This window comes from Cinclus cinclus, chromosome 1, assembly GCF_963662255.1.
Source record: "Cinclus cinclus chromosome 1, bCinCin1.1, whole genome shotgun sequence".
NCBI classification, from domain to species: domain Eukaryota; kingdom Metazoa; phylum Chordata; class Aves; order Passeriformes; family Cinclidae; genus Cinclus; species Cinclus cinclus.
This window is the reverse complement of record NC_085046.1, coordinates 120255628-120283195: the sequence shown is the minus strand read 5'-3', so window position 1 is coordinate 120283195 and position 27568 is coordinate 120255628. Positions and strand designations below refer to the sequence as shown.

General features: G+C 39.9%; 1 protein-coding gene across 2 annotated transcripts; it reads right to left on the bottom strand.

Moving 5' to 3' along the window:
* Positions 1 to 1460: 1460 nt before the first annotated feature.
* On the bottom strand, positions 1461 to 26190 carry RDH10 (retinol dehydrogenase 10). Of its 2 annotated transcripts, none has more exons than XM_062489561.1 (6): positions 25899 to 26190; positions 25185 to 25423; positions 5444 to 5542; positions 3920 to 4065; positions 3483 to 3614; positions 1461 to 1584 (listed from the first exon to the last, which is right to left on the bottom strand). In XM_062489561.1, the coding sequence occupies exons 1-6, from the start codon at positions 26188 to 26190 to the stop codon at positions 1461 to 1463; spliced, it is 1032 nt and encodes a 343-aa protein (XP_062345545.1). The 2 variants fall into 2 exon arrangements, with proteins under 2 accessions (XP_062345545.1, XP_062345555.1); XM_062489571.1 differs by having other exon boundaries at positions 25185 to 25420.
* Between the last annotated feature and the right edge of the window lie 1378 nt (positions 26191 to 27568).

Below are 27568 nucleotides of genomic sequence, written 5' to 3'. Positions count from 1 at the left end.
GCTCCTAAAGCAAATTTCACAGTACCTACTGATAGCCTTCAGAGATTACACTGTAAACCATGTAGCTGACAAAATGGATAAAGGAGTTGAGCCATAAATATTTGATCTGTGTTGACACCAAAGAGCTGTGGAATAAGTAGTTTGTGTTAGTTTAGTCTTTAAAGGAAACATTCCAATCACCATTTTAAGGAAAAGGTGGCTCACTTTAATAACCACAGGCATTGGTCACTATTTAACAAGACATCCTAAAAAAGTAATCACAATTTTTCTGATAGCAGTTTACAAGTGGATGGTATACATTAAGATACAGAGGTAGAATTTCACTTTTACAATGCTTCACTAATACAGATTACCAAATTCAAGGCACAAAATTGTTCGCTTTACAAAAAATACTGTAAAAATGTCATTTGCTGTTCTACAACATGAGTACAACTCAAAAAAATCTTTACACCCTTTCATATTCTGAATGTAGAGTTGCATCAGGCATTATTCTATTTTTCCTTTACTAATAATTGGCATATGACCAGCACTTACATAAACAGTTTGTATCTCAGCTGAGTTGCTTTGTCTTTTAGGCACAAGACCAGTTAGAGAATTTAAAACCGTTTCCTTGGGGGAGGTGAGAGAAGTCAGAAGTAAGAATGAGGAAGAAGAAATGAAACATGTAGTTTCCATAATAGCAAATTGGACTCTGACATATAGAGGGAAATGGAACAGAGCGTATTTCAAATTAAGTCAACTTGGAAAAAAGTCAAATTAAATCACTGACTGCATTCCTAAAAAAAGAGATACCCAATACAAGTTTGCTCTGACAGCATGTAAGACATTCATTTGCCTTTGAGTCGGCAGAGATTTACAAATTTCTTTTCATCTTTGTTTAAATAGAACACACACAGTCGCAACAAAGGAGAATTACACCACAATTTGGCCATGTGTCCTTTAGAGAACTTGGGTGAATGAGTGAAGAGATGCATTCAGAAACTGTCCTTGAATTTGCTGTAAGATCATGAGCAGTAGCTTGAATTGCAAGATTTCCCTCCCTTCCTAAATAACGTAGGGAAAGCCAAACCATTTCTGAAACATTCCATCTTCTGGTTGGAGACAGCTCTTAGAAGCCTTAGCAGACTAAGGAAGAGATATCACATAGTGCATCCCTACAAGTAGTTTGACTAGTTTACTGTACAGAGATACGGAATACAGTGATATTCTAAAGGACAATGGAGGCAGCTACATTGTAAATTAATTTTAGTTACCTATCACATTTCCCAAGTACTCTAGTCAGTTTTATTTACAGTATATAAAAATCCATTGATTTTTAGAGTTCAATACACAGGTTTAGGACTCAAGAGAATGCCACAGTAAGATGTTGACATTTGCATCTGTTAGATGCAAGTGCACTTTGCAATTCAGTCATGTAACATTATTGCATTCACCTATAAATGTTAGTCTGTCCAAAACTGTTAAATTCCATTTTTTGCTTCATTGTTGTTTGTAGCCTGTTTCCGTTGAGCGATGAAAGGATACATACACTTGTCCGCTCCCAGAAATCGGTACATGCATACAACTGCTTCAAATGGCAGAATACTGCGAAAAAGAGGTTATAGATTTGTTAGAAGACAGCATAAAACAAAGAACTCTGCTTACATGCACATGTAGGCACATGTACTTTATCTCCTTAAAAACAATATAATACCTATTGGAGAGTCTTCTTAAAAGACTTAAGGGATTTTTATTTCACAGGGATACTTTCAGAGAGAATTTAAATTCTAGAGTCCCAACCATACAGGCAAGCAGAAAGGAGAAAGAAGCTGTTTATTCACATGCTTCCATCTTAGGCCAGATTTTCTGTTTCTTCACAAGCAGTGTGATAACTTGTTCTAAAGAAGAGGGGCAGGGGGGATGGAAGGGGGAGGGGGTGAGTGCAATGGTATCACAGAAGGCCTGGTAAAAGCATCTGCTAAAAGCCACATCAGCAGAGGTCATCAGACATTTAAGATATTCTTTAATGTGGGATTAGTGTTAGTTAATGCCATTCTTTGATCACCAGATGTCTAACAACCTTGATTTATATTCTAAACACAATCATCCATCCTCAAGAAGAAAGATCCAAAGTAAAAAGAGCAATTTCCTTCCCCACTTCAGATAAAATTCCAAGAGGCGATTATGTGATGGATACCTGGCTACAGATCCTCTCCTTGTTCTCATGTGAACAAAATATTGTTTTTATGTCAAGTGTAATACTCAGGAGCTTTAGTGAAGGAACAAAATGGGATTCCTCTGCCCTGGAAATAGTAGCAAGCACCTGTTCACTGGCAAGAAGTACAATTCCAGCCATTAGGAGTAATGACCACTGAAGCCACCAAGAAGATGATGTCACTGGTACAGGTATCTTCAGTGCCAGCAGTACTGCTTGTGCAGTGACTGAAGGGCCTTTGATCTAAAGGCTGCTGCCTGGGGCATGGATTATGCAGAACCTTTGATCTCCCTGTTGGAAACTGAAGTGTTGAACCAAGAAAACCCAAAGGGCTTTTGATGTGGCTGTTGCTGCGTAAGGCACTGCTTGTGCAGGAAGCACCCTCTGAGCTTCTGGGTGAAGAAGTTAGTTTTTAAATATAATGACAGTGGCCTTCATTTAGTGTCAGAATAGACACATACATCTCTTTCAGGAAGGAGGTGACCAGTGAAGATACCTCTATTTTTTGGTGAGCCTGTCCACCAAGAGACACTTGAGCCAGAGGAGAATAACCACCTTGTAAGTGGAATAAAAATCACCAAGGTGCTCAGTTTCAACCACCCCTTGCAGAAAGAAAATAATACAATGCTCTATTTTATAGGTTCCCCGTACACATTACAGATTTAAAATGCAGACACCTGTGGAGCTGTTCTCTATAAACTAGAATTCGAGTGATGGTCTATCACAGGAATTGAAGCAGCTCCTGAATTATCCTGCATCATTGAAATATCAGCCTGATTACAGATTAAAAAGGTTTTCATCCTAAAACTGCAGTGTGTTAGAATGAAAGTAGTAATTCCTTTAAATAGGCCAAATTAAGGCTCTGAAAATTGATAGATAAATTTTCAGTTTATCTACCATATCTGTGCAAGTTCTGAAGAATCTGCAGGTAGGAAGGGCCTTCTCACACACTTGTTCTAGAAAAAAGCAGCTAGAGATTCCTCTGCTGGTAGCTGCCTCATTCCTAAAGAGGAACTCAAACAGTGGAATTAAGTCTCTTGAAAGGAAAATAGGAATCCAAGGAGGATGGAAGAAAGTTAAAACAAAGCTCCATAGATACACAGGATCTCAGTTAAATGAAGCTTCGCAAGCAAGCAACCAACAAGCATGCAAGCCAAGAGAGACTTATGAATTCTAGCAAAACAGCACCTATGGCCTGTGTGGGTGGGAGGGTGTTTTATCCAGAAACTGGACATGCTTGTGTATTTTGTGGACTGCATTGCCAAATAACTGGCACTTCAGTTCTTACCTTTTCATGAAGGTGACCATATACATGAGGCGTGGTGTGCAGATCATTGGCTGGTCCGTAAGGATGGCTCTCATAGCCTGCTTCACACAGTATTCAGGTTTCAAGGGTGGCAGGAAAGGCTCAATCTCTTTTCTGGAACATTTGATTAAGACAGATTAATATGATACATAAAGGACCAGAGACCCCAATGAACAGTTCATTAACTCAACTTCTTTGGAACATTTTATATTCACTGTTAAGTTAAAAAGACTATAGCTCAAAACCTGCATTGCTGGTGTGCAAAAGAACAGAAGACCGTGAATTCAGAAAGTTTTGTGTTTAACACTACCATGTACTAAAGCAGATATAATATTTAATATTTTTATGGTAACACTGGCATTACCTTTAAATACTTTTATGACACTACAAGCTCAGAGCAGAAGGAGAATTCTACTCACCTGATCCTGCACCCTCTAAACATTCCTGTATCTACAAGATAAGGGCAGACTAAAGTAGTTTTTATTCCATCCTTTTCAGCAGCCTTCAATTCATGGCTCAAAGACTCATGGAAGCCTACAGCTCCAAATTTGCTGGCACAATAATCCTGTGTTGGCAATGAACAAAGCAGAAAAAAAATAAGACATATGAATATAAGAATGATGTTCAAAGCCATCATACCTGAGGTGATTCTGCACAGATTTTCAAAGCAGCAACAAAAGACACCCTCTGAACAGTGCATTACACCAACTCATTTATCACTTTACTTTTGAGGTAATTAGTACAGAACCATGAAAGCAGGAAAGCTGAATGTAGGAGGATATTACCTTGGATTCAAGTCTTTGAATCAGAAAGGCTCACATGACAAGTTACTCCAATTACCAGTTTGCTTAAAAATAAATGGAGCAACAAAGGACTGAGATACCTAATACTACCTCTGGTCAGATTTAAAATAGCTTGAAGAATTGGCAGGGCATAGGTGTAAAAATCTTAAAAAGTGTTATTTTTAAGGTTAGTTTCAACAGAAGACACAACCAATATTTGAGTCTCTATTTGAGACACACAAATAACTCACATGCTACTGCTGTCTATGCAATTATTTTTTTATTGTTGCTGAACTTAGCGTGTTTTCAATTGGATGTGTCCATCTCTGTTGGTGGCCACACCCAGTCTAGGAAATTCCTTGCAGCTTTCTCAAGACAGTGAACACTCTAAAAAGCCCTAAGTTATACCATCTTCATTCATTTATGTTATGAAACACTGAAGTTTAAGGTCCTGAATTGAGCCTTACCTATACACAAACAAGCCTTTGCTTATGGGGTAATATGACCCTTATTTTAGACACCTTAATTAATTAATTTTCACTAACTGAATGCTTTTTGTTCACACTTGCATTTGTATTAATAACTCAAAAAACAAGACAAGCTCTAATCCTAACCTATTCTTATGCACCAGAGAAGTCTCTCAAACTGGAGTTCTCAAACAGCTGCTAGTGAAGCAGGCGAGCCATATATTCTAGAAGGTTTGGAGTCATTACTTCATAGAAACAATAAACATTACTTTTGAAAGCTCTTGCCTTTGGTTTCAAGCTTAGCTCTGAAGATCTTGACAGGAGTAGGCTGAATGGCACCTTTCAAGTTCCTAAATTTATCAACTAACTCAAAGATCACCTGGCACTCTGAAACCCCCACCCATCCTAGGCTTTTGCTCTAAGTTCTAACTCCACCATGCAAGTAAATGAATGCAATGCCTGCCCAAGTTCTGTGGCTCCCAATCACAGGGAACCATGTGTTGATATGGCACTCAGCACTATAACCTCCAAATATCTTTGATTTGACCTTATTTCCTCTCACCAATAATATTAATAATTATTATAATAATTATTAAAAATTATTATAATAATTATGAAAAATTACTATAATTTATAAAAACCCTTATATTTTGCAAAAAGTGCGAATTTTTTTGTTCATTATAGTCTAACAAACCTCCACTCCAGCAGTACTGAATAACCCCAAGGAACTTGCAACTGTCACAATGTGTCCATGGTTCATTTCCAGCATCTTGGGAAGGAATGCTTTAGTGGTCTACAACATAAAAAAAGAAAAAAAGTACACGTAAACAACAAACAAAAAGCCACTTCATGAACAAGATAGATTAGCAATGAGTTCTCAGAATTTCTCAGTTTATCATCAAGAATATAGAAATACAATCAAGGTACAGGTTTTGAACTTGAGTTTGTCAAAATGCTAGTGGAAAATCAACAGCTTGTTTGTGAATCCAGATAGCAAGGTAGCAAGGATTGTATCTCCAGCAATCCTAAGGTTAAAAGATCAATTGAGCTCAGACATGTTTATTTTTCCAGAAGAGACTAGTTATCAGAAGTAGATAATTTGACCTTAAAATGGAAGTCACACTTTTTTTTAGACAGAAAATGAAATGCCAAGTGTTTAATTACACCATCCAGCACATCTCTGTTGAGACCAGTCCCAATTATCAGCTCTAATTATTGACAGTGCTTTTTAAGTTAGATATTGCTAATTTTATCCAAGTAACATCATGTATTAGGCATATCAAATTAAAAGAAATACTACAGGTAGAGTTTTTGCTGTTGTTGCTTTTTACTCATGATAGAGACAACATCTGCTACTTTGAGTTACTTCCCATCTTTACAAGTATCCATAGCACTGCTATAGCTAAAAAGACAAAATATACATTTCTGTTACTAATTCCTTAAAAGTTTAAAAACAAAACAAAAAAACCCCAAAGCTAGTCTCAAGATGAAACTTTCATTTCAAAATCCAATTTTTATGTTTTGATTATAACAAAGTTTGTTTCTGTTTAAAAACCTGAGTCAGAGTTAGCACCTTTAAAAATTAAGTTTTATGCAACACTTTGAAGGTACTTGCTGGAAGATCACCCCTACCAGAATACCTAGCTTGGTCATATCTCTTCTGAAGCTGACTCAACATTTCCCCATTTTAAATAAGTATTAAGCAGAGTATCATATTTACATCAAAAATTAATGAAGAAGTAAAATTGTATGTGTAGTTATGTTGTACTTCAGCTCCTAGGTTGTCAGTGTACTTTATGAGATCACTCAAATTGCCCAAGAACTTCAGACAATGCTTTTTAATCACAAACATGCCTAGTTAATATGTTAATCTATTAGTGACAGAGCTGCTAATCTATTCCAACTCACTCAGGACCATGAATGCTTTATCCTCCCAAAAACCTACTCTTCCCATGTAATTTGTATCCAAACTCAGAGCATGCAAATGCTTCTTAAGTATTTTCTACTTGCTTAATTGTTGGTCTGAGTCTTGTCAGCTGCATTCCTAAAAAGACATGCAAACTACAGCTGAATCCATCTAATTCCATTCTTATGCTGTCTGCATTTTCCAATCACAGACGTCAGGACAGTTTTGCTCTAATGATTTTCACATGTTCTTGTACAACATTTTTGCCTGCAGGTGTTAAATGACTAATCCAGACCTCCTAACACCACACAAAAGAGTGTTTTCACTGGACAGCTGGCAGATGATAGAAGATTAACAGACCTCCTGACTCCTTGCCTTTTCTACTGTTGATTCATATAATTCCTAGATTCTGTCATAACTACATAACAAAGCTAATTATAAAAAATAATCTGAGAGCAAGCTGCCTTACATTTATTTCTTTCCTCATGGCAGGGATCTCTAAACCTCTTACACAGAGCCTCGGACAAGAACGCAGTTTGCTGTTAAACTAATCTGTGCCAGGCACACAAAGTTTCAGCCTCTCTTCCCATGTTGCGTGGCAACAAAGCCCAGTCATCATCGGGCAGCACCACCCGAAAAAAGAGGCTTCGCTTGGACGGCACAGAAGTTTTACAGAGTGTTCTTTATTTGCAGCCTGCCTTGCACACTGCAACGCCAATGGTGTGTACACTAACCCTGATCCTTCATGCTATCCCTACAAGACACCCATGCTCCCAGCTCAGTCCTGCTAAACAATTTACTCCCCTCCCAAACATTTGTCAGCTCCATCAGCAGATCCCACTTAGTTCTCAGCTATCTGTCCACATCACATTGGAATGACTGATTGCCACCTCACATTGCCAGAAAGCTTGATAATGCAGACTGAAGCTCTGGCTGCAAACCACAGCAACTACAGAAAAGGGGCCTTGAAGTTTGTCATGGGGGAGAGAAAGAAGGGAAAGAAGTAGTAACAGATTTTTTTTCCTACCACTATCAAGGAATGAATCAGTATTGTCTTCCAAGAGATGAATAGGCAAGTGCACCAAGCTATTATCTTTACTATGGCACTGCTTTCTTCTTTTTTTCTCCCCTGTTTTTAATATGGTGAACTATAACTATGTGTCTATTAGTGTCTATGTTTAGCTTGGCTGAGGAAGAGAATTTTCAAAGTCATTCATATGTGTACCAATATACATATATATGTATATATCAGTATGTAACGTAACCCGACTAGTAAATTTCAGAAAGCCCATTCAACTATGCTATACCATTTCAAAGTGTCAAGATTATAATAACTGAGTTTTCAGAGCTTGTGGCTAAAGTAATCCATTTTTAACCAGATGAAGTTGGTACATGACAAACACAGCTTGTTAAGGACACTTTTGGGTGTCGCCTTCATCATCCCAAGTGCAGACTTGAACAACTCCCAGCAGCAGAACTACAGCCACTTCACATAAGTCATCTCTTAAAAGCCATTTATGGCTAAATTGGAAAAAACCATAACTCTTCTGCTTTAAAGACAATTAGAAATTAATGGAAATCTTTGCATGAGGCCTCAGTGTTCTGACACAGCCTGTTCAGAGCAAGGCCCTATACTTTGTCACGCCACATTATACCACAAATCCATTTAAAATCTGAAGCTGAGAGAGTCTATAAAGATAGCATTAACTACCATACGTAGAAAACAGCAGTCAAGTATCAACATCTCCACTAAATGGATGTCAGAGAAAGGGATGTCATCTCGATTGCTGCCATCCTCCAGCCATCTGCAGCAGCTGGGAGTCAGCACTCGAAAACAAGCACTGTCAGAGGCAGACACACCCTACCAGGGGGGATGCATTTCCAGGCTCAGAGTAAAGGCTTGCCCACTGCTCCTCCCAGCCTCCTCTCAATGGGAAAAACAATCCCAAAGTGAAGTTATTCTTTCGTGGTATAAGCAATCCCCAAATAAATCAGTGTTCTTACTGAGCTTCTGGCACCACACACCTCCTTGATCAAAGCAGCTCCCTCCATACTCCAGTTCCCAGTTTTTCTACCCGTTACATAAACCAGATCAACCTAGTTTCTTGTTTCTAGTTTCTTTCAGTTTCAGCTACATCTGCCTACCAGACCTGAAGACTTCTGTGTGCTTGTTGTACTGCTGACAAACTAGTTAAGAGTTTTACCATTTTAGGGCAAGATGCCTCCTGGGTGGCCTTCCCATCTGGAGTTTGTCTGAACAGGTACACAGACCACATTAGTCTTCTGAGGTGATGCATGGACATGCTAATCCTCCATTAAAAAAAATATTAGAAGACACCAAGAAAAAGATGGGTTTTGTCCATGGCATTAGAGGTCATGAACCAGGCCCCCAAAATAATTCAAATCAAGTCAAGTGGTTTAATCGAACTATCTGCCTTCTGGTCTGATCCTTGAAGCTTCAGTTTTACCTCTCACAGCTGCAGAGGAAGACATTTAACCAAAACATAGAAGTATTTAAAGTCAGAGCTGGGTCATTTATTCACGACAAACACACCACAGTTTTCAACACTGAGGGGAAACCAGTAAGTAGAATATAGAGGATGAAAGGAACTGTGATGCATCAGAGTAAAATAGTCAGGGAAGCTCTGCAGTACTCAACATCAAGAAATGCAAGTTAAGCATCTTCTTCACCCAAAATTAGCTTTTTTTTAAAAAAAAGGAAAAGAAACCCCCCCCCCAAAAAAAAAACAACAAAAAACCAGAAGCAAAAAGCAAACCCCAAAAGCACAGTGAAAACATGAATTTTCTAACTTGCAGTACACTTTAGATAGACAGAAGCTAGGTAGGATAGACATAATATATAAAGCTGTTGCAAACAGAGTAGAACTAGACTTTTAAACGAGTTCAGCCTTAAAGTTTTCTGGAACCTAGAGATCAATTTCTAATCTTCTGAGCATTTTTCTCTATGCTTTTGAATATACCAGCAAGACCAAACTACTCCCAGTAGCTGTAACCAAACTTCTATTTCATGTGCACACAGCTCAAATGACTTATTTCTCACAAGTGTGAAACTGAACAAGCATTTACATGTCACTTCATAGCTTTCGTAATCTGTTCTCAACATTCTGGTTTACGGCAAATTAACTTCTAACAGTCTAGCACTTCTTCCCTCCCCTTCCTCAAATTCTTTAGTTCCATTCTTAATGAAACAAAACTCCAAAGATTGTGCAACACAAAGAGCAGCACAGCTGCAATGTCAAGACAAATTAGTCTAAATACAGCAAATGAGAATATGAAGAAACACTGTGTTTGGGAAAGTGATTTTTTAATTAAATTTTGGATTAATTATTTTTAAAGAAGAAAGCAAGTATCCACAGAAAACAATGTTAGCTGTATGCAGCTCAAAACAACAGATACTGAATGCAGAAAGCACACCAAAGTAGAAAAGTATGTGCTACCTCATGTTTAGAAAGTTTTCCTTTATAGCAGAGAAAGAAATAAACAGGTACCAGCACATAAGGTCCTCTAAGCCCCTTTTTCAATACAATAAATTTCTTCATACTTTCTTCCTTCTGTCAACAGCCTTTTAAAAGTACCTTAATGGCAAAAACAAGCTGTATTACTATAAGGTTGAAATACCTTTATGCCAAAGCTCATTTTCCATACAGCTCCTTCAGGTAAGGAGCATGGCTATTTTTTGAGGCTTAACAAAAGAGGTGAGTTTTTGCATCACTAGTTATACTCAACAGAAAACATTTTCTCCCAAGCCACAGCTATTCCTGACTGCCAGAGCAACTGCCAAACAGCACAAATATGTTCACTTTTGGGTAAATGCCTTGTTTCATCTTCACATTAAAAACTAGTCAGGCAAATCCAAGAAACAAAATTGGTGTGGTTAGGCAAGGACACTCACATCCAGAAACCTCTGGTAAAAAAGATACTGGAGACCATAGCAGCCTACTGCCACACATGAGATAATTTGTTAGTTTAACTAACAAATCAAGAAAAGTTTTAAATCTAATATACATGTTATATCCTCTCTGTCCCTTAGCATGAACATTCAGTCTTCTTCCTATGCTTCCTCGCAGCCTAGCGCACTGCAAGTTCTTATTCCTGAGCAGGACAGCATGTGGCCATTCCACCACAGAACCAAACAGATTTCCACATGCCCCAGTTTCTTGTTCCATTCCAGTAATTGAGAAGAAATGCACCAAGGTCTGACAAAAGAGCACCTCTAACTCTTCTGCAGTCTTACCTGAAGCAGGTTTGTCCAAATTACGTGGTATTGCACTAATGCACCACTATATATGCTGAAAGGGAAAGGAAGGTGCCTGAAAGGCAGAACACCCCTAAGGCAAGCTTATCAGTAAACACACTGAAGTTATTTCCAGCTACAGTTATACAGCCCAGCTTACTTCAGAAGACAGCTACTTTACATACAGCTTATAAACACAGGTTAAAACCCCACTTACAGGATTACAGGGGAATCATCACCAAATGGTTTAAGAAAAGGCTTTGAAAATATACTCTAGAACTCTTTCATAGGAGGATTTATCCAAGTTAGGCAATGTAATATCCAAAATTCTGTCTCACGCACCAAAGTATGAAGTTGCAAGCCTGCATTTAACCATTTACTTTCCCTCAAGCTTTTTTATTTGGTTTCAAAGAGAACTGAGAGTAATTACTTGTCATTTGCATGATCATCTCAATTACTTTTCCCATACAGCCTCCACATCCTTCCTGAACTTCACTCTACAAGCATCTCTGAAATGTTAGTTTAAGGTGGGAATAGTAACTGCACTATGACTACACAAAAAATACCAAGTACCAAGTGGAAGACTAGAGAGACCACACAATACAAAGGATGTGGCTCTGACAGTAACAGGCTGAATACAGCAGGCAGACACAAGTCTACAACTACTGTTGACCTTGCTAACACAAGGGACCAAAGCTGTACTTTAAAGGACCTCAGATGTCTCTACTGACTGTTTTCAAGAACTGCTGGGCCCCTTCTGGATAATTAGCCACTGTCTAAGTAAATATTTGAATAGCTGTGGAAATTAGAGCTATTTTTGATCTTTGGTATCTATTCTCAAGAAGATAATGAAATATAGGTCAGAATTACAGTCTTCCTAGAGTAATGAATTTAAAAATAAAGTCACATTTCTCTGAATTTTTTTAATGACTACCCACACCCTTTTCAAGTAAAAAGGATCAGGAAATAAACATGACATACTCAAGCCAAGCTTCCATAGGTGGCTGTGTTAAAACCAAAAAAGGAAACTATTCAAGGATCATCCCGCAGTGTGCCTTGCACAGGCCCTGCATTCAGAACAAAAAAGCTAGACCTTCCAATATTTCATCTCAAAAGAAGTCCCTTTGTTATTTATCTCCTGGCAGGCAACACAACCTCCAAGTTCTCACTGAAGGTTTATTTGTCCTTCACATAAAAACCCACTGTTTTGGGGCCACAGGGATTCCTTTAAGGTTGAACTGCACCAGCAGTTAATGCTTAACATACACGCACAGTAATAATTCTACAATTGCCCTGCAACCAGAAGCCCATGAAAGAACACGACAGACTTAAACAAAAGTCTGTAATGATGAGTAACACAGAAGCAAAGCCACACATACACCCCCCCAATACCTTGGATAGCCTACATTTGCGGACAGAGTGAAAATACGGATAAATATACTCAGTTTAAGAAGTGATGATAACAAAATACAGTAAATACCCTAAAGACATAAGTCACAAATTAAATGAAACATCAGCTAATTTAAAACTCTATTTAACTTACTAAGAAATAAGTATACATTTCTTCTCTCACAACTCTTCATGAAATACTGTATTAAAGTACATGAAGTCTTAGATTACTAAAAACACAAGCTATTACTTGATTCACATGGTTTTTAACTTATTATTAATTTATGGAAGTAATTTTCTCTACCCTCACGACCAATCTACATACATAAAATCCCCTGCTTTTGAACAGACATATCAAATAAGCTGAGAAGCACCAAACTTAAAGCACCAAACTAAGGTTCAATCTTATTTATGGAAGTTTGTAAGTGGGTTTGTTAGTAGCAATAAGCATCTGACACTATTTGCTGAAGAACAACTATGCTACAGCCCACATTTACATTACTAAACTGTTTAACATTGGTACTGCTTAGGGTTCAGTTCCAGAATTTCTCTAGTTTTCAAAGCCAATAGTCACCACTTTTCCTATGAAGAGTTCAGTTATCATGGTGGTTGCTCTTTTACATGGAGTTAACTCATGTTGAGTTTCAGACAAAAGCTGAAACTGAATTAAACAGTTTCCTTAATCAGAACTTAGTGTCACAAAGCTGTTTACAATGGGTAGACAGTAAAGATAAGATAAGTAATGCTTTTAAACAAAAGAAAAAGCACACAGGAAACTAATACCACTAGTTATCTCTCAAACATTAATCATTGATTTCCATTCTTTACTACTAGAACTAATTATGCTATGCCTAGGGCAACTGAACATTGCCTGAACTAAATTGCCTTTTGTATAGTTTCTTAACAAGGCTTAGCTGTAAAAGGCTGTGTATACAGAGAGAGGGATATGGAAGGACTTAGGGAAGGACATTGCCACAGAAATTTTTATCACTGTTGCCTTACCACTTCACTATATTGTTCCCCCCTCCTTCTTTTCAAGGGCTTAATTTCCTGTGATCTTACCCCAAACTGGGGCAGAAAACAGCTTTGTTCTCCCCCTCTCATCCAAAGTGCAAGTTAAGTACTCAAAAACACTACCTATTCTCACTTCAGAAACTTGCCTCTTGAGCATCAAGGTGGAAAAGGTGTCACTGCAAGCTTTATAGTGCTCTGCTGTTAATCAGATTTCAAGGTCTCTTCAGTAAAGCTTTTCTGCATCCCCCACCACTGCATCAAACTGGATTGTGTGTGCACCATAACCTAGAGCAGGGGTTTAGGTACTTAGAATATGGGCAAAGGTAGCCCTAACTTCTTAAGAACACTTTTCACTTCTGTTTAGGAGACACTGCCTTATATAGTTGCTGGGCATGAAGAAATTCAGGTATTTGAGATGAACTACCCTTGTTATCACTATACTAGCAAATGGAATTCAGAGCCTTTAGGTTATTTGTATACAGTCTCCACCTTTCTAATCCTGAGAATTCCTGTATTTTTTTCTTACTATGAGATTTTAGATATACATGTTTTTCAAATTATTTCCGTCCTAAGATGTCAGACCTGTCCTGTAAATTGTCCAGTCCTTCTAATGCCTATACAGCCACCAGCCATTTTTGTGCAAACATCTAGTTGCCTTTAAAGGACATGCTTGTATATATACAATGCCACAAATGCATACTGACTTGTCCACATGCACTTGCTTGTATTGCTTGGCTAAGGTGTAAGTGTTTTCTACATAAGCAGCAGTACACAACTGCTTCAGTCACTGATTATATATATTTGGACTTCTTCCCCCAGAGTCATCTGCAAGTCTTGGATTTCATACGGCTATGAAAAACGAAGCACATCCTCCCAGACTGCCCAGAGGGGTGGTGAAAATCTCCATCCTTAGAAGTATTAGAAAGCAATTTAGGCACGAGCCTGGACAACTGGCTCTGGATGGCCCAGCTTGAGCAGGGGAAGTGGACCTGATGACCTTCAGAGGCCACTTCCCACCTCAGCCATTCTGTGATTCTCCACTTAAGGACACCAATTCCCTGCTCAACAGCCCATTCCCTCTTCCTCTCACAGAGGAAGAAGTTCATAAACCAGTAGAGACCATCACTGTGCTAACTGCAAGTTTACCAACACAGAATCTTAAGTAACTGGAAAGGATGCCAACTCCTCTGCTACATCTCTCCTGTATCTCTCTGACAGGAGCACTTGCCTGCAATAAATTATCCTGCTCTGAAACAGTGTCTGTTCTACTTCCATTTCTCCTCCTCCTTTAGTCTCAGTCCCTTCAGCTGGAGGGAGGGCTCAATGAAGCAATGCAGAACACCCAGTTGAATTTTTTGTGGAATTAACACTTTCAGCCAAGTTCAGCACATATATGTACCATACTGTTTTCAAAAATTGATTATGACCCCCTGGCTATCAGAAGTCCTCCAGTAACTATATTACCATGCCAGCTTCCTTAGGACATTCTGAGCGCTCAAACAATTTTTCACACTTTGAATTGTAATGGTTTTTTTAAGGCTTGGTCAGAGCAATCCAAACATAGTAGATTATTGACAGCTAACAATGAACAGGGAAAAAGACTATCTCTGCCTAAGCCACATAAAAGTGCAAAACATAATTGCCAATGATGTTTGTTGTAAATGCTAAAGTAATCTAAAAGATGAGACTGAATAATAGAGGTAAGATGGCATAGTAACAGGGCAGTTGGAGGTCCAGCTACATATTTAGCCCACCTTACACTGAAAAAGAAGCATGTCTAGACAAAGTGGAACAAATATATACCTGCAGACTTCTCCAGACAGCACAAATTTAGGGCATATCTAAGCATGAGAACTGAAGGTTTCAAAGTACCCACTTTCAAAAGCTAACCTCTTCCCTCCTGGTCAAAGGCAATTTATTAGACAAGCTGATGTTTATTCTCCATTAATATTAATCTCATTGTACTCTCAGACTATCATAGCTATCAAACCACAATTACTATTTATTTAAGTGTTACACAGTTTGCAGCCACTGAGGAGTAAGATGCATCTTAGAAAGTGAATCCTTCTGCTCAAATCTCCCAGGCCAGTATTTGAGCTTTCTATACAGCCAAGACTAACAAAGAGCTCCAATGTGGTTATGAGAGCACAGATGCACTCCTGCAAATTCAGGAATTTAAATTACAGTCTAAGTAGGTTGCAGCACCAACCTTTTATTCTTCCACAGGCAGATCTATCAGTAAAGATGACCTAAAAATAGGTTTATTCAAATGTCAAATTTGGAATTACTTTATAGTTTTTCTATTCAAGTGAAATAGGAAGTTAACACTCGCCTACTCCCTTCCACAAAAGGTGGTTTAAGCCCTGCTGAAGTCAAGTGACTAGAAATTCTTTGTTTATATACTGACAAATGGCCGTGTCAAAGGATTTGTAGTGTTTCAGAGCTATGTTGACATTAGTGTAACAAACACATTAGTCCCTCACCTTCATTAGCACAAGTTTGCAGCAAATGTCCAACCATTTGGAGAGCAGTTATTTATTGCCAGCTATTTGATAATCTTGACAAAAAATGAAAACATGCCCCATGAGTTTCCAAAAACCCACATAACAAATTTATTTTAGAGAAAACTATTAGATAAGAGCTCAGAATATTTTGTTCAGTGAACAGGAACACAATCCAACTTTGAAATACACATTTTTCTCCAGCTTGCCCTAAGCTTTGTCATCTTCTGGAATACTAGTAAAACTTGGTATTTTAGTCTACAGGTTTCCAAAACATTACTAGAGAACAGTACTGTCAGAACTACTTACGAAAAACATGAAGTTATCATTCATGTTTTATGATTTATGTAACAGGCTTTTTAAGAAGTAGCTAAGCAGAAAAGGACTGTCATGTTTTATAGATACCTTAAGGCCAGTACCTCTGTAACAATGCAATTGCTAGAGTACTTGCAGGCAGATGAAAGCCGAGTCACTTTACTCATCCTGCCTAACTCAGTCCCCAAGTCATCGTTTTGAATAATTTCCTCCATAACAAGGAAAGTGAATATGTTACAATCGAGTATCTCAAAAGAGGAACAAAACTAGAAGCAAAGTTTCCCTTCCCACACAGCAGTGTTACTTAGTGGAAACAGAAAACTAGGGAAGATGATACAGCTGAATAGAGATTTAGCTTCAGCATTTCTTTAGGAAACAGACCCTAAAAGATTATGACTTCCTGCAAAGTAACTCACTGAATGAGAAGTAACATTTTAAAAATGCATGAAGCTTTTAGGTTTTTAAAACTCAGGTGTTTCTGTTTAGTATTTCTCCCCACCCTTCCACAAAAGGGTGTACATAAATAATCTTAGCAGGTAAATTTTTTGCTTCATAAGCCAACAAATGATCAAACGACTCCAGCTATTACAGTGACTAAACCAGCAACTAATGCAATTTTCAAAGATTCTGCTTGCACAGGCATTTTAAACAAACATCAGCAAACTACTCACTTTCTTAGTGGATGGGTTTTCAGAGAGTGAAATACTTCCTTTGCCTGTCTGTGGAAATTATGCTTATTTCCCACAGGCTAAAACATGGCTCGAGCCTGTTTTTTCCCCACATTCTGTGTTCATAAAACTGATTTCCTGAGAAGTCAAACAGTGCAGTGGGCACAGAGATCAGAGCAATCATAGCATTGTTTCAAGGTAAATAAGCTAAAGCTGTTAGCACATTATCTGATGCGTACAGAAAACTAGCTTGCCTTTATCTAAGGGTTTTTAATAGTTGTAATTAAAATACTGCCATCTCTTTTGAAGTCAAGTTGTTACATTCATACTGTTATGCCAGTGGAGAGTTTGCTACAGCTTGAAATAATTTATGACTACTTAATTATTTTGAGGATGTAAATCCTACTGAAAAAAAAAAATCCAAGAATGAAGCTTCTCTAGGATAATCACAGAGGACCTGTTCAGCTATATTATTTTATCCTATTCCTCACCACCTTTTCCCCCACATACTGGCTACTTCAAGAGTGAAATGCTGATGAGGCGGTTCTAGTCTCCAAATAGAAAAATGAATCAACTTGGACAAGAAAACTAGCAGTTTTCCTGCCCACCCTACAGACATGTTAGTGAGCTGAACCAGCTCACCCCAAACATCGGCATAAAAACTAGTGCAAGGTAAGATACAGATTCAAAGGATGATCCCACAAGACAGACTGCCACCACTAAGCTGCCTTGTAGTTTCATCTTAGATCAACAGAAATTTTAGACAAGTTACTTTTAAACACACACTCATGAGCTTTTTCAAAACAATGCTGAAAAGGGGAGCACTCAAGAAGCTGTCACGCAAGTTCAAACAGATGGCAGAAGCAACTAGCACCAGGGCACATTTAGGTGCAGAATTCAACAGCCAAACAAACTTGAATTTCAAAAGGCTCACACCAAGTCAGCCACCTCACCTCCACAGCTGTTCCAGCATTCCTTGGCCTACGATGCCCTCCTGTCCCAGTTGTGATAATTCACTCATGTCAACTGTTAATTTGACTGACATATAAATCATTTTACTAATATAATTATTTACAAGAACAGAGTGTTCATTCAGAAGTGTAAACACAGATGTAAATCTCCCCCCCATTTGTGACATATCTGCTTTCAAACTAAACCCTCAACTCCCCAAGATTCTACTAATCTCAAAGCCTATGCCTACTCACCTATACTACAACTGCATTTTGAAAGACTGAAAGACTCTGCAATTTTTAGCAGACAAAGAAGTCTAAGACCACAGTAAAAGTATATAGCATCACATTTAAATCAGCTTCAGTTTGCCATTGCAGAAAGGCATCTGCCATTTTTCACAAAAGACAGAGAGGTATCAGTAACTCAGTTTTACCATCAGTGTCAACAGCCAGAAACCTCAAAGGTCAAAGGGAGCAAGGTTTATCAAATGAGTGATGCACTGGCTTTTACATACAGAGAATTGTGGAAAGATTTAGTACTAGAGATACATAACAAAAACCTTTCCTCCCGGCAGAAAAACCCCGGAAGTGAAATCAAAGCATGAGAAGCATTGGGAGAGAATAATAGTTCACAGCTGATACGGATAAAAGTAGAAAAGATTTAAGAAGTGCAGTGCTAAAATGACAGAGATGGTGCTAGAAAACATAACATTCATCTTTCCTCAGCCTGTCTAGTCAGAGTAATTGATGGCACTGAGGGCTATGAAAAAGGATTGCTTATCCACACAGATCAGATAAGATAGGTCTTAGGCAGCAGGACACTTGGCTGCATCATAATTAGGATTGTTTTTCTCCACCATTAAGCGCACGAACACAACTGTCTTCTACAATTCTGCTACAGTCACTTGGTTATTACAGGAAGTTAATAACATAATGACATAACATTAACTTAGCTGGTTTTCATAAAATAAAGGTGGAGGTTACCTGTAGATGGAAGAATCTGGAACTTTAAACGCCATTGCCCTCCTAACCTCTACAGGACAAGAACAGGATACACATGGTCTTTTAGATGAGTATTTCACTGAAACATAGAAGAGCTGCTCTCTCCATTTGCAGCAAGGTTAGGCACCACACTGGCAAAGACCATAGTCACATTCAAGGTTTTCCTGTCTCCCCATATCCTTCACAAATAACTGCATAATTGCAGACCAAAGCCAGGTCAGAGGTTTTTGCTTATTCATCTGACCTACTGCATTCCATAAGGAGGAGGAATATAACCATCACACTGATCACTCATCTAGGACCATGTCTGGAGAGAAGATTAGCAATCCTGAAAACACTGACACAGTTCGCTGACAAAGACTTCAAACCTCAGAAAAAGTCACAGAAGACTAAAGAGCAAGATTATCACAAGTGCCTTACCTCTGCAAACTATAATGCAACTCCAGCTTCATTTTTAGATGGATATAGAATTGCAAGCCACTTAATTAATATTTCAGATACATTTCAAGTAGTCTTGGCATGGTCTCTTCTGGACAACTTTCTCTTTCCTTAAGTGAACTTGCACAATGCTTTTCTGTGAAAAATTACAGTTTCCACCTAAATTCTTCAAGCTTAATACAGTTTAGTGCACAGAAGTAAACAGCTGATCACACCTTGTGCTACCACCTCGGATACCAATCCACAGGCAACAAACAATCCACAGGTCAAAATCTGAGAATCTGTTTTCTGTTCTTTGAGACTCTAAGATCCGTGCACCTTTCAAATGGTGCAGCAAATTAAAGTCCAAAGCATGTCAGAGAAGCCGTCACAAAAGCTTAGGTGTAACTGAAGCAGCTCAAATAAAACATTATGGAAGGTCATTTTAGAGTTGTTAACTGTCTAGAATGAAAATTTAATACTTTACATCATCAGTGAGAAGAAAGATAAACGCACAAGTTTAGTTGTCATTTGAACAAAAGAAGCCAGCATTCTCTATCACAAAAGGAAGATGCTCTAGCACAGAAAGTATACTTGGGAAGGCTGGTGTTGTAACACATGCAAAGAATTTTCAATATGATTTTCTCACAGCCCTGAGTGTTGCTAACTAACCAAGAATGCTGTAATTTATTCTGCTCACACTCCTTGAAAGGTAACTACTTATTTATCATTGAGATACAGTAAACAACAAAGAACCAGGACAGAAGAGACTCAATAGCCCTTAAGAACTAGAGCTGAGAAACATGTGAAACAACTACAGTTCGGTGGGCAGCACTGTGGAATCCCAATTATAGATGCTCAAACTCATGATTCCCACACAAGGCAAAAGAAGAGGCGTTTTGCATAAGACTACAACCTACCTACCACCCCATCCCTACAGGCTCAATTATGCATGTTGACTCTTCAGATGAGTACACTGCCAAAAGATTAATTTTTATCTTCTTCCATTACTACTCTGAAACTGGTATAAGATTGGTGCTATTGTCAAAGCTCAGACATACAGGCACCTAATAAAAGGGATTCCGCTGGTGTCCCCATAAAAAAAAGGAAGATAAAACTTCAAAAAAAAACCCCCAACAAATCAAAAATATTAACGCTTTTCAAGTGATCATTATAACTAAAACATGTTTACAAAGCTAAGATACAGATACACACAAAACTGCAAGATACAAGCTACAAAATTAAAGGCTGCATGATGGAAACTGACAACTGTGCTTGACACAATGCTAGTCCTCATAGACCATAAAGTAAACCCATGAGGAAAGCTCTGAACCAGTAGTATTGTGCCTACTTTAACTCCAGAAATATATATCCACCCCTTTATTGTCCAAAACTTGTACTAAGTACACTGCTTTATAAAATGGGAAAGCACAGTTTTCTAGGGCCAGCATCTGGCAGCTGTATATTTTCTCATCTGATAGATTCCCTCTAGTTTTTTGAGACATGAACCCAAAAACATATGAACAGCAGAACCATACCAAAGCACTTACAAGTTTTAAGTGACTAATATGACTATTTCCATAGCTAAGAGAATGATTGCTTTTTCCTTCATACTCACTACCCAGCATGCTACCACAGTATATGAAACACATGTGCTGTCCAGGGTAATTTACTGGTGGCATGGAGTTGGAATTATTGAGCAAAGAGTTAGTTTTGATGATACTTTTTGGATCACATACAAGTGTTTTGCTTGAACTTGATCCGGCACATTTTTCAAAGAAACAAGTCAAGAACATGTATATTAAACTTTGTAAGTCAATTTATGTATCTTGGGGTACAATCATGAAATTAAAAAGAAAAAAAAACAAAACAACTAAAGCTGACTTCACTGATCTCAAATACTAAATATAGCTGGGTGGCCTGCAAGTGGAATATTGTGTCTATATTTGATCACCATAGGTGCTAGAATCCTGAGTTTGATGGCAAAAATCAAAAATCATGTCAACAGGCTACAAGACTTAGCAGGGTATAGTTTCAAATAACAGAAGTTGCATTTCTTTTTCTGCAGAAGATTGTCTGCACATGATGTGCAATACTTCTTTATTTGAACTAAACAAAGAACAGGCATAAGTGAGCTTTATTTAATACCAGGGAGCTTGAAGACAAGACAGTACATATATGCTGATACACTATAGATAACTATAGCCACTGCAAGACTTTAGCACTCCTGTCACTCTAATGAGACTGATAAGTATAGCAGCTGCATCAATGGGTATTTGATTTAGTAACTCTGTATTGACCATCTTCCCAAGATATATTTAAATTTTAGAGGTTTTCACGAATGCCCTAAATACCTGAGTACTGTTTCTCTCTCCTATCAGTACTTATCTCCCCCGTACCAATGTCGGGCTACCTAAAAAATTGCTTCAATTCCTACAGAGATGCCAGCATACCTTAAATAAAAAAAAAAAAAAAAAAAATCAAGCAGATGTAAATAAATGAACAAAACTGCTCAGGCTGAGAAAGCAGTATACAAGTCTTTATAAACTCCAGGTCCTAATCTCTCTCTATATAGTTTTTTTTTAATATGACAGAGCTGGAGCAGAATGCTTTTGCTTCCCCCTTATGGTAAGTTGAAGAGAACTCTAGGAAGAAAGCTTCAAGTTTCCCACATGATAGGGAAACACAGATCTCTTAGAGCCAAATACTGAAGACCTGTTGTACAGAAGGATTTTTATGCCACAGAACTTCAGAACCTGCTCATTGCACTGTCCTGGCCCCTTCCCCAGTGACTAAAACTAGGATTGCCCTGGTATTATAGTGATAACCAATATTAGTATCTACTTATCCAGTAACAGATTCCAGAAAAAGTGTTAGCATAGGTACAAGACTCAAATTGTCCCAAAATTAAGAATTCGTAGTTTTATTCAATAAGTTTCCGTTCTCTAAACCACAGTATAGTGATACTTAAATTTTATTGTAAAACTACAAGAAAAAAAATGCAATTCCTATATTTACTAAAACCTAGTTCAGAAACAGCTTTAAGTTATATTGTGACATTTTAGAATTTTGAATCCTGACACATCATAGAAAGAAAATTTCCTAGTCTGTAGAAATTCAGTTCTAATAATTGACAAGTGCAGCCAAGTAAGTTGTTATTCTTGCAACAGACTGGCAGGAAAGATAGTGTTACACTCCTGCTACAATTTTATGCATCTGCAAATTATAGTAAACCAGAGCTGGCTTATTTCAAATAGGGAATGGATTTTGTCCCTATGTTTTCAATATCAGAAGCATTCAAGTTATCACAGCATGAAATAACAGGTTTTTAATACTGCAGTGGATTTTATGCTGTGGAAATTGCTACATGATGCAGTGGTGACATGTTTATATAGAACACTCATAGGAAGGATTACACAAATCATGCATGTCAGCAAAATGGAAAGCATCTGTTTAGGCTGTGGCATGCTGCTAAGGCTCTCTTGACTGCCAGTTTGTGATATGGTACACAGCCCAGTTGGAGTCACAGCAGCAAAACAGTGACAGATTTTCATGTCACTGCCTACTGCAGAAGTTGGGCAGCCTTCTGATGGTAGCTGCTAACATAAAAGCAAGATCAGATCACCTGCATTCTGCATGGAGAACAGGCAATTAATCTGATGTCAACAAGAAACAGTACTAGAGCTTTATTTTCAGTTTTTACATAGAAACACATTGAGGCTTGATTAATGATAAAGGGATGAAAAAGAATTTCTCCCAAACCAGACTTTAAAAAACAAAACAAAAAAAAAAAAAAAAAAAAAAAAAAAAAAACACAACACACCAAAACACCAGAAAGTATAGACACTTTACTACTGAAGCAATACTACATGCAAGATCCATGTCTTTACAAAATCCATTTACAGCTTTTTGGACTAAACGCCCTCCAAGAATACTTAAAAGCCTACATAATGCACCAGAGCATTAGTTTTCCTTTTGGACCACCAGTTTAGCTGACACAGAAAAGACTAGCTGTATAAGACTTCACACATCTAGACACATTGTTCTATTTAAGTCAGCATTGACTTGCATCAAAAAAAGTTGGCTTCAAATCAGCTGATTCAGACGATATCTTATGAATTAAGTAGTATTACTTTCAACAGAAGTCCACCCACTATTGGTCAAGCCAATCTTTTCTGGGATCATGAAGAGGAATACAAGGAAAAGAGCTTTGCCAACAGCAAAAAAAAAAAAACAAACAAAAAAAAAAACAAAAAAAAAAAACAGCAAAGCACAACACAGAATACAGGAAGTTTACATATGAACAGATCCTCAATTAAATCGAAAGGGTGTTGACTACTCTTTTAAAACTTAAGCCAAAATCTCAAGTTCCGCAGTCCAGACATAGCTGTACCTTCTTGGAGTAATTTTTTTTTTAAAGTCACTTCACACTAACATTTAGAGATGAATGGAACTGTTATGGAAAACCAATCATAGCAATACTAGACTCTAAGTTTAGTTTTCTATTACTGTAAGAGACTCAGAACACAAAGAGTGCTTTAAAAAGATCTCTGAAACTGTTACAAATAAGTGTATGACTTAGGCCTGAAGGAAGAACAGCTGGAGAATTTAGGATCCTCCCATATTTTAACTCATGGTGATGTCATAATTTAGAGTTCTTGGAAACTGTCAATTCAACATTTAAGCCACATCAATAACAGTCATTAAATCTACTACACATATATATTGGCTTAAGCACCAATTTCACTTTTATTAAGGGGAACACACAGAACTCTTAATTACAAGAAGTCACATGAGCATTCTCAGAACCTCTCAGATTGCTTTAAAATATATACTTTGAGAGTTTAAAAGAGTTTCTAAACATATTATCTCCTGTGCACTCTCTGCAAGCTTTACAATACATTGGAAAGAGACTGCTCTGCCATTAAGTGTTTCACAGTGCAGATTTGAAGGGGCTCCTTTAGGGTTATGAAGCAGCATTTCATTTCCATGTTAAAAAAAGTTGGCTTGGGAGTGCCTTCTAAATTTTGAAGATAAGGCATTTTTTAAAATTTTATTATGAAAAGGTAAGATCAGTCAAAGAAGGTTTAAATGGAAGTATATTTCAGATTGCTTAATCCTTTTGTTGTTATGCAAGTGTATTTCATAACCTTATTTGAGGAATCAAAGAATAGTTTTAATACTAACAATGGCCTCAGTCTAACAACTAACGCTAACCCCAAGTGTGCATCATGCCCTCCTACAACACTCCAATTTATGTAACTCCACACCACTATGGGTCTAAAAATAAACCACATCGGAAAACAAGGTTTAGATGGACAAAAAGAGTAAGACCACATACTCATTTCCCTCAATTAGCATCTGCTAGTTGTGGAGACATTACCATCCCAGAAACTATAGTTAAGATTTTCCTACTTCTACAGGCAACCCCCAGAGAAAGCTATGAGGACAAATACACAGGATTCCTGAAAAAGTATACATGGCTTGATTTCTTGAGAAATTTTTTTGCTTTTCTTCCCAGCCTTTAAAAGGAACAATTTGCCTCCAAGGCAATTCAAACAACATTTTCAGCAGGAGTTTTGAAGATTTTTTTTCCAGAAGTGTGAAAGTTTGTTATTGTAACCATCATTGAAACAGCATCTTAAAGCTGCCAATGTGCTGGCAGAAGAATATGCGAGGAAGACTGAGAAGCCATTCATTAACAGCAACAACCTTTAAGCAGATTCAGAGATTACTGCTTGTAAAGGATTTCATGTCCAAAGCTACAGAAGCGACCACGAGACTTAGAAATCTGGATTCTAGGAGAATACAGCTGATTTAAAACTATTTGTTAGCAATCTTAATACCAGGATTCCTATTAAACGAAACAGTCAGTTCAAAAAAAAAAATGCCCAAAGCAGCGCATCTACAAGTGAAAAAGAACAAGTGCGAATGTCAAAGAGATAAGAGTCCAGCAACATCAGATCATTTCCCAAAATTAATTACCAAAAGGGGCAGCAGAAAGAAGTTTATATTTACCCAGAAGTGTGCGTGACAGTTAACCATCATGGTCCTCTCAATAAGCTCGTCAGGACACTCCAGAAGATGGTGCCCGGAGACCACACCGGCATTGTTAACCAGGACAGACACCTCACCAACCTCCTTGCGGACCCTCTCAGCTGTTAAGTAGACATTCTCTCTTTTGCCCACATCACAGGTGTACGTGTAAACCTGCAAGTTGCAATGGGGCAGCACATCTTTCTCTCCATCTCCAGCTACTAAAGAACACAGATAAGAGAACAGAAGAGGTGGGGGGCAATAAAGTTCTTGCTCATATTTTGACATTCAAACAAGCAGTTTGAGCAGAAACAGCAAATACAGTTCCAAACCACCAAAAACTACTATTTACTTTAGTGTCACTGCAGTACACCAGGAGTCAGCTATCTACAATCGCTGCTACGTGTTTTAGGAAAAGCTGCAGGTTTCTAAGCCGCTGCCGGAGTCCGAGGCTCCGCGAAGCAGATCTGCGCTCACCGCTGCGGGCACAGGGCTGACTCCGGCTGGCAAAAGCACCGCCGGGGCGTCTGATAGCCCTGCGCCCAGCAGGCTCCAGCCCGGAGCCGCTCTCGGGGCCCGCCGCAGGTGAGCGATGCTCCGGGCCGGAGCCGCCGGGCGCGCAGCCCCGGCTCTGTCTGCCCCGGGCCGGGCAGGTGAGCGGCGGGGACAGCGCAGGGAGGGAGCCCCGCCGCTTACCTCCGGGGGCGGAGGCGGCCGCCTCCTCGGCCATCTCCCGGTAGATGTGCCGCACCATGCCCGCCGTCTCCTCGTTGCTCTGCGTGTTGATGTCCCACAGCACCAGAAGCGCCCGGCGCCGGGCAAACTCCAGGGCGAAGAGGCGGCCCAGGCCGCTGCCCGCCCCGGTGATCAGGCACACCTGCCCCGCCACACTTTTCTCTTTGGGCCGCACCAGCCACTTGGCCGCGGCCAGCACGAACGCCCACAGCACTCGGAAAGTCACCACGAAGAACTCCAGCAGGATGTTCATGCTGCCGGACCGCGGGGACGACGCGCACGGAGCCTCCTCGCCGCCCGGCTCCCCGACCCGGAGCCGCCGCTGCCCGGGACCGCCCGCTGCGGGCACCGAGGGAGGCTCCGCTCACGGGGGTCCCGCCGCCGAGCTCCCCCTCTCCGTGCCGCTCGCCCTCGCAGCCCCGCGCCCCGCCTCAGTCACACACGCCGAGGACGGAGCCCGGACACGGCCCTGCCTGCCCACCGCCGCCTCTCCGTCCAGCCCCGTCCCGCCCGCGGCCCCGCTACCGGCAGTGAACATCTTGCTCGTTCGGCCCCTCTATATAGGGCGGACCGGGCGGCCGAGCCCCTCCCCCGGGCCGGCCCATCCCGCCCTGCATTCCCGGGACCCCCCGCCCCCGTTCCGCTCCGCCTCGCCGCCGGGGGAGGTCCCCGACGGGAACGGGTACGGGACGGCCGGTGCTTTGGGCTGCTCGGGGCGGGCGTCCCGGTGCCTCCCGCCGGCTCCAGCCCGCCCCCGGCGTGCGGACTACAAGTCCCGGGGTGCGCCGCGCCCCGCCGGAGCGCCATCTCGAGTGCGATGCTGCAGCGCGGGTGAGAGGAGCACGCACGGGCGCTAAAGGTTCGTGCTCGGGGCTAGAGACGTAGGGCAGCTGGAAGCGCAGCGGGAACCACCGGGTCCCCACAGGATGAACGATGCCCGCGTGACTCGGGATCCTCTGCTGAGCTTTGAGAAACCGCTAAAGAAAACCCCCATGGCTTCTTGGTCTGTCAGCCAGGTACAGAAGTCACTCACAGATATCTCACCTGCCGCTGACTGAAATAGTAGTTCACAGGTGCCAGCACACGGAAAGCATTTTCTTCGGTGTGATAACAGCGGCCGCTCCCTGTAGCTGGGCACCCTGCGGCCACCCGGCGCCGGAGCATCCCGCTGCTGGGCATTTGCCAGTTCCAGAGGATGAGGACCAGAACGTGCCCTTGCGATTTCCTACCCATGGGTGTGCAGGACTCATTCCACTGCCTCTGCTCGCCAGCAGCTGTGTGCCGTAAGTGCACGACGCTGCCCTTTTCCCCCAGTGTAGCCTCCAGTTTTCGGAAAAGTTGTTGGAACTTGGTGAACGTTGCCTCTTGGATTGAAAAGAAATTCGAGTTCAAAAGTTTCGGAAGAAAGTGCAGACGACCTCTTTCTTCAGTAGATATTGCAGGTGTTTTTGCGTGCTGATTTTAATTCCCCCCCCCCCCCCATAATACTGCTAATGAGATCAAGTGATACAAACGTCTGTGTTAGCATAAAATAACACTGTAGTAAAAAAATGAACATCAATACACCTCTAACTAGGATCCAAAGCACTCTCAATAACGTTCTCAGGCGTTAGAGCTGCGCGACACCTCTG

Coding starts and splice junctions, on each gene's coding strand:
- RDH10 (XM_062489561.1), bottom strand. CDS start 26,190: ATGAACATCCTGCTGGAGTTCTTCGTGGTGACTTTCCGAGTGCTGTGG. Junction 4,066..5,443: donor TCAGTACTGCTGGAGTGGAG/GTTTGTTAGACT, acceptor TTGCCAACACAG/GATTATTGTGCCAGCAAATT. Junction 1,585..3,482: donor ATGGTCACCTTCATGAAAAG/GTAAGAACTGAA, acceptor TCTTTTTCGCAG/TATTCTGCCATTTGAAGCAG.